Genomic DNA, 7,071 nt, shown 5'->3' on the forward strand with positions numbered 1-7,071 from the left:
TTAGCAGCCAGAGACGTGGCAAAAATCCTGCTGTTCTACATCAAATAGCTCTGAAAGGTTAAACGTCAACAACCTCTGAATATATTTCAATGTACACAGACAGAGAACTGCGTCATTTTACTCCAGCATTAATGTCGAGTGGGTCATCACACATATCGTATCAAGCTTCAGTGTTGACATTGATCACTCCACTACAAGGGCTCAGCTAACGCTTAAAATTGTACCACAAATTCATAACCGGCTGCAACTCATATGGTCATTTTATCAGGGTTCAGTAGATGTTTTTCTTTGAATTATAAAAAAAAAAGGAGCATTCTTTAATAAGATAGTCATGATACTAAGAAGCATGGCAGAAACAACTCCTGGAGACAACCACCATCAGGCTTTTACACTAGTCTAGTTGGCAGACAACCACCATGAGGAACAAACAACGGGGGGACCTATTATTCCGTACAAAATGAATACGAACCTACAACAATGCAGAAAGTCTAGCACAGCACAGATGACAACAATCTACGCTTTGTTCTAATTGGAAAGGCGAAGGCGACCACAACAACTAGTCATCATCCATTCGAAGATCGCGGCCACTTATGGTTAAAGGGCACAGGAAAGATCCTCTCTTCGTCCTGGTGGTAGTATACATGCATTCTGCAAACCTAAAAGGCTACCTAGTAGCTTTCTTAGGACTCGCTTCTGCCATCATTATTATCAGAGGCCGAAGGCTCAGAAGTGGCCCCACCTGCTGCATAGGTTGGTTCGACTTGCTGGGCCTGCATGCCATTGACAACCCCAGGTCTCCCAGTCATTTGACCACCGAATGGAAGCGATTGAGCTTGCTGTTGCTGTAGTTGCTGCTCCTGCATCTGCTGGGGAGTTAGAGGGGTCCTCGGAGGGAACATTGGCACCTGCGACATGTATTGTCCTGCAGCACCAGGTGGAGCCATCTGCATGCAGAAGTAAGATTAGTGCATGCAGCAGAAAGAACATATGCATGTTCTATGAGTTTGAGACATGACAAACCTGAGGACGGCTTACAGGGGTCTGTGGCTGGGTATCAGCAATTGCAGCCAAATACAGGAGATTCTTCTGAAGCTGGGCTTGATACCTGAAAGTTTACTGGGAGATGAAATTTCTATATGTTTCTACACATCCGTCTCGGAAGGAAGTCCAGATTCACGTAATAAATATTGCTATGTAAAGGAAGCGTGTTCAATGCATCTATCTATTATTACCAATTAAATGATGCAAAGCATTATGAAATGCCAAGAACATAAGTAAAAAAGGAAAGCATCGAGTAACAAGATAGTATACTAATAACAAATAACGGAAACCTTCAATAACCGTAAAAAATAAAACCATGGCGTAGTTAAAACATTGGATTAGTCACACTGTCTATAGGTACACAGGCTGACATATATGATGCATGAGTAAAGACATCAAGGACAATGGAACTGCTGATCTGGCACACGTGGAAGATTAGAAATGGGTACATACTTGTAAAACAACATGGCAATTCTTAATGCTAGCTGTAAAAGCCAACAATGCTACAACGTGAAGTCTAAAAGAGTTTATTCCTTTTTTAACAAAAGAAGATTTAGTTACGATTGGAAATGAACTCTTTTGTATCTTCAGCCATAGATCATTTCCTCATATTTTTAAAATTGGAATACTTAAATCCAATGCAAAATTATGCTTCGCGACTTTGTACTCATAATCCAATTTGTATTTTGGATGCAATTTCCATTAGTCTTTGGATACAAATCGCGAGGTTGGTTAGAACAATCTGTAGTACGACATAACGTGAGCATATTTCCCTGACAAGAATGAGCATATTACACTATTTATACATGTATTTGAGATGGCCAAATGCATCTTTTGACAGTTTTGAATGTTTGTTACAACATAATACATGTAAACCATATTGCTGACACATGGGTGCAATTGTTTTTTTTTTTGACACTTCCAGTGAGAAGGGACACTACCGAAGCTAGGGGTTTGGCATCGATGGTTAGAACAATCTTCAACATTATGACCGGCCTCCGCAAGGACAATATAAATATAACCAAATTGCCCTTAACTACGCGCTCTTGTGGACGCTCCAAGATGGACACTAGCGCGTTGCGTTCTATCTCTCCTACCTCCTAGAAGATTTACCACCTAAAAAGAAAAGGTTTGTCAAGGCGCAGACAAGCACGTGCACAAGAACCGCAACAGGGTGCTCTACAGACATTAGTCATGGACTGACGTGATGCCACGTGTAAGTGCATCAGCAAGGAACAATCATGAACCTGACAAGATTTATCTGCAGCTTCGAAAACCCTGAACTCCAATCAAAGTCATGTTTCTGTTTCCAGAATTCAGATATTGCTCCTTGAGAAATGGCCAATATAAGTCATAGTTCTGCTGATAATAAATCTGTATAATCATTGGATAATCACATTCTATCATCTGTTCTAGTGCAGCTCATGTCTGAAGTGCCTTTTTTTGGTTGTTGATATCTGAAGTACATTGTGTACCAGTTTTGACCGCAATGTTCTTTCGCTTTTTTTTTTGTTAGCTTATTTAGAGGGCTTAATGTCTCCAACTTCATATTATTTTTAGCTCATAAATTCTGACTGCTTCCTACTTCCGTACTGTATAAATGCACAGGTTGGTACTGTTACTATACAGCAGCTATCTGATATAGGTAATCAAGAAGAAGATGTCCATGCACATGCTTTAAATTATCAGTGCAGGACAATAGGACAGGACCAGGTGATAAGTGTCCCCACTGTGATTGACTGTACAATGGTGCCACATGCACCGGGTGTCTTCATTGCTTGCTCTCCCCAAGGGTCTCTACAAAGTGCCATGCCCGTCCTATTTATACCACAAAGCTGAACACTTTGTCCACCAATTCTGGCTTGCTGTTTGAGAGTTTTGTTTCCTCAGATTTGTAGGCACTAAGAGTATGCCAGGAAGAGGAAGAAAGAGAGAGCTCGAGAGCACTAGGAATGGGAACATGGAGGAACGCCCAACTTGTTTGTTTCCACCTCTAGTGTTGTGTTGGAGGTGCAAATATTTGGTTTGGTGCTTTCCTGATGCCTCCCATTCCTACCGTTCTTGCGCACTCCTTCCTCTTCCTTTTGGCATATGTGATAGCTTTGATTCAGAAACCACAAACACAAGTGCACACACTTAACTAACGTGACTATATTGAAGGTGAGTCAGGAAGAGGAAAAAAAGAGGGCATAAGAGCAGTTGGAGTGGGAACATGGAGGAACCCTAACTTGCTTTGTTTCCACCTCTTAATTGAGGTGAGAGCTCGGTTTGGTGTTTCCCGATGCCTCCCATTCCTATTGTTCTTAAGCACTCCTTCCTCTTCCTTCTTGGCTTGCTCAGTAGCTTTAGGGTAGAAACCAAATGTATCGGTGAGCATATTCGATGAGAGATCTCAAAAGAAAGCTAGGAAGAGGAAACAGGAGGGCATAAGAGCAGTGGAAATGAGAACAGAGTGAGAGAGACCCAGCGGTTCCCATTCCACCCATAGTGCGTCTGGCACCAGGGTTCACTTATGGTAACGAACACACAACAACTACCTTCATGTTCAAATATAAAAATAGTGACATGGTTACCTTATGATATGCTGCCATTTCTCTATTGCTAAGTTTACATAATTGTGGAGGAGTTCCAAGCCAATTTCATGGTATCTTTGAGAACTGAGTGTTAGCTCGGTGGCAAGGCTTGCGAGTGCGCAGCCAGCCCACCTGGGTTCGAGTCCCAAGGGTGGCCGAATTAAACGGGGTGTTATCTAGCGCGATAAATCCGCTGCTGGAGAGGTCTCATCATCTATCTAACAACGTATAGCCCAGGGAGAGAATTTTCCCCCGTTGGTCAACGTAATTTTATGGTATCTTTCAGCTTACATATTTGTCACTTCTTCATTTATCATTTCTTTTGGGAGACAATTATCTATGTGGTCGTTCACACATGTTTGTACACAGCATATATTTCATGTGATCATTCACATGAATATTTAAAAAAAGAAAACTGGAGAACCAATTATACACAAGAGGACGAGGAATGTAAAGAAGGAAAACATGAGTTGCCAAAAAAAGAAAACAAATATATAAACAGATCAGAAATCCTTTGAGATTAAGAGGCCTTTTATGGCACTTGGAAGTGATGATACCATTCATTAGTGCTAATTTGTTTCAACAGGCAAAGTGTTATGACCTGAAGTTTATCCAACAAACTGTGAAGGGTGTTTTGATTTTGTTATCACTATATAATATGTGAGAGAACTGCCTAACCGGTTCCAAAATATTGAACAGTTTACATGACTCAACATAAAATTTAATTAAATCATGATATGATGTCTACCACTCTTAACCATTGCATCGGTAATTCCCAGGTGTATTAAATGTTAAATTGTTTGCTTCGAAGTCAAAACAATAAACAGAATGTAAAATGCAAGGAAGTTAAACTTTCGAAAAGAATGTGCAAATAATTAAGCTCGCAAAACCATGTACTTGTAGTAAGGTACCATGAACCTTTTAGGGAGCCACACCCCATCTGCAAGACACAAGATCTGCCTCCTAGGCTTGACCATTCCCACAATTTATGCTCCTCCATTGCGCTAACTTATGCCGAGAAATAGAAGAAAGGAGGGGTCAGAGAAGTTATGGCCCAACTTCATGAGGCAATGGGTTCCCGCTATAATGTGGATTCCCCTTGAGGTATAAAGGCTGACGGTGACATCTTTATCGAAGGTGACCAAGGCTCTAAGACACAAATAACCAAGTTGTTGCTTGGATGGTAATTGAATGATTGTACCCTTTAATCACTAGGGTTTATCCCCCTGTGTCTGTTACCAAGAGGAATATTATCTCGGTGGTAGGCAACATACCCGAAGAGCGAGGTGGATGTATTAACTTCATTAAAATTCAAGCTCCGTCAGTCTTTAGTTGTGTGAGCGTGAGCTCGTGGTGGCGATCGTACTTACGTGTTGTGCCGGGTGCTTTTAAAACGGAGGCGTCAAGACACATATATTGCTTTCAAAAGCTAGTGACTGCTTAACCCTTTTCGCTGGCGGTCTCGATAGTTGACCTATAGTTCAATATTAATGTTTGGTACAGTATATTCCTTGTATGACACAAAAAAAAAAATCTTCCTTGCTTTAAGTGGTCGCTTGAGCCAAACTAGACGCACCAAGGCACAAATCCGTGTGCAAATCTTGAGTATGTGTGCGTTTGCGTAATATTTTCACAAATAATAGCATTCCATCATTAAAGTAGTACTGTTTATTGACCTAACAAGTAACAACACCCACTAAATCATAGCACATGTGACAATGGGTCCGGGCGTTAAATCTCAGATCCTTGTTCACTTCACTGGCAGCTCAGCCGCTTAAGTGGATATTTTCTTTGCAAGCATACTATTTTGCCAGGTTATTTCCTGCTTCATTTAGTTCTTTATACCGAACAGACAGCAGACAGTTCCAATATCTACTCGTCGGCAGTCGTCTGGTCTAGTTTTAAAACAATGGTAATAGCCACGACAAATGTAAACAGATGAGTAATGACAGGGGAGCAAAACAAAAATGTTATTTTTGCACATACAAAGTATTTCATGAATGAAGGTGTGTGCCAGAAAGCACAAAACAGGATGGCACATATATTAGCGAAATGAAAGACATCAAATTCTATAATCTTCAGAAGAAGAGGTTCAGCCTGTTACATACTGAGCACATTCTGCCAACTTTCCGAGGTTCTGATTTTCCAAGATAGCCAAAATAAGTTGCTTATTTTCATCCAGATACTGCAAAGGGATAATAATGTCAATTAGGAGAAATGGATAATCAAAATAGAGTGTATATGGAGTTAGTATTCAAATAGAAAGCCAGGTGTACCATGAAATAAACACAATACACTACTAGAAGTTCTATATGTCTGCAAGAAAACACAAGGACTAAAGATATCACCATCTCAATGCCAAAATCACAAAGGTAGAAAAGGTAGAGCCACAAAGTATGAGCATTTATCTAAAAACTGAAGACCATTTGGAGTTTGGGAGTTAAAATATACAAATATATGTTCTTCAAGTGAATGTGTTTGGCTGTTTGTTGCATTAAGATGACCGCGTTGATGACTTGGAGAACAGTTCAAAAGAGAGTAACCAACCAAAGGTTGCTCTCCACATATTTCTGCAGCAAATCAACTTGTTCCACCAAGTGGGGTTTCTGTAGTAGAAGGAAGCAAACCATACTCCACTGCCAGTAAGCAATATATGCATCAACATTCACTAGAAAAAATGTGAATCTAGTGGGACAGTAAAGGACGCATCCTAGTAGCCAGCTGCTAAACAAAAGCAACATTCGAAGATTGGCAGCTCAGCGAATGGGGAGGTACCGTGGGAAAATGGAGTGGAAGATAAGGCTAATACAAGGATGAAGTGAAAACTGATTTACAGAATAAAATGAGGGGAATACTGATTTATTCAATCGCCATGTCAGTAACTCCAAACGAGCTGTTCAAACCACATCCGTATTGGTGAATAAGACGGCCATCTCTACCAATCCACCAGACAAAACTAGGCCTGATCAGGGGCGACTAAACGATCGAATATTTAGCCGGGAGCCCCCAAAACCCACCAAGGAGGCACGCGAAAACCTATCAAGAGCCGCGGGAGAGGGGGAAAGAGAAGGCACCTTCTGGATCTGCTCGGTGCTGAGTCCAGCCGCCGGAGGCATCCCCGCCGCCGGCGCCCCCGTGGGCATGGGCATCGCTTGCTGCATCGCGGCGGCTGTGGGCTGTAGCTCTTTCTTGGGGTTGTGCTGGGAGTTTGGACTGGAGGGTTTGGGCGACTGGGAAGTGGGGAGGAACACAAGGAAATGCGCCGCCTGCTGCCGACCTGCCCCCTGAAGACTTTTCAGATGCTCTCGGGTTAGGAAATAATTACATATGTGCCCCTTGACATTGTCAAAGGAAAGGCCTGTTTTAACAAATTGCAGGAAACCGAGTAGTTTCTGTAGAAAACTAGGGTTAGGAGCTACTCGGCCTACCCTCACAGTGCATATTTCAATCTGTTTTT

The 7,071-nt window shown here is 41.7% G+C and overlaps 1 protein-coding gene across 2 annotated transcripts; it reads right to left on the reverse strand.

The window, feature by feature from the left end:
- Positions 1 to 347: 347 nt before the first annotated feature.
- LOC124655538 (GRF1-interacting factor 2-like) lies at positions 348 to 6,850 on the reverse strand. 2 transcript variants are annotated; one of them, XM_047194414.1, is made up of 4 exons: positions 6,689 to 6,850; positions 5,723 to 5,799; positions 1,036 to 1,105; positions 348 to 944 (listed from the first exon to the last, which is right to left on the reverse strand). In XM_047194414.1, the coding sequence occupies exons 1-4, from the start codon at positions 6,773 to 6,775 to the stop codon at positions 681 to 683; spliced, it is 498 nt and encodes a 165-aa protein (XP_047050370.1). In that variant the 5' UTR covers positions 6,776 to 6,850; the 3' UTR covers positions 348 to 680. The 2 variants fall into 2 exon arrangements, with proteins under 2 accessions (XP_047050370.1, XP_047050369.1); XM_047194413.1 differs by having other exon boundaries at positions 1,021 to 1,105; positions 6,689 to 6,844.
- Positions 6,851 to 7,071: the final 221 nt, after the last annotated feature.

This window comes from Lolium rigidum, chromosome 5 (assembly GCF_022539505.1).
Source record: "Lolium rigidum isolate FL_2022 chromosome 5, APGP_CSIRO_Lrig_0.1, whole genome shotgun sequence".
Classification (NCBI taxonomy): Eukaryota; Viridiplantae; Streptophyta; class Magnoliopsida; order Poales; family Poaceae; genus Lolium; species Lolium rigidum.

Coding starts and splice junctions, on each gene's coding strand:
- LOC124655538 (XM_047194413.1), bottom strand. CDS start 6,775: ATGCAGCAAGCGATGCCCATGCCCACGGGGGCGCCGGCGGCGGGGATG. Junction 1,106..5,722: donor AAGTTGGCAGAATGTGCTCA/GTATGTAACAGG, acceptor GTAAACTTTCAG/GTATCAAGCCCAGCTTCAGA. Junction 945..1,020: donor CCCCTGTAAGCCGTCCTCAG/GTTTGTCATGTC, acceptor TTCTGCATGCAG/ATGGCTCCACCTGGTGCTGC.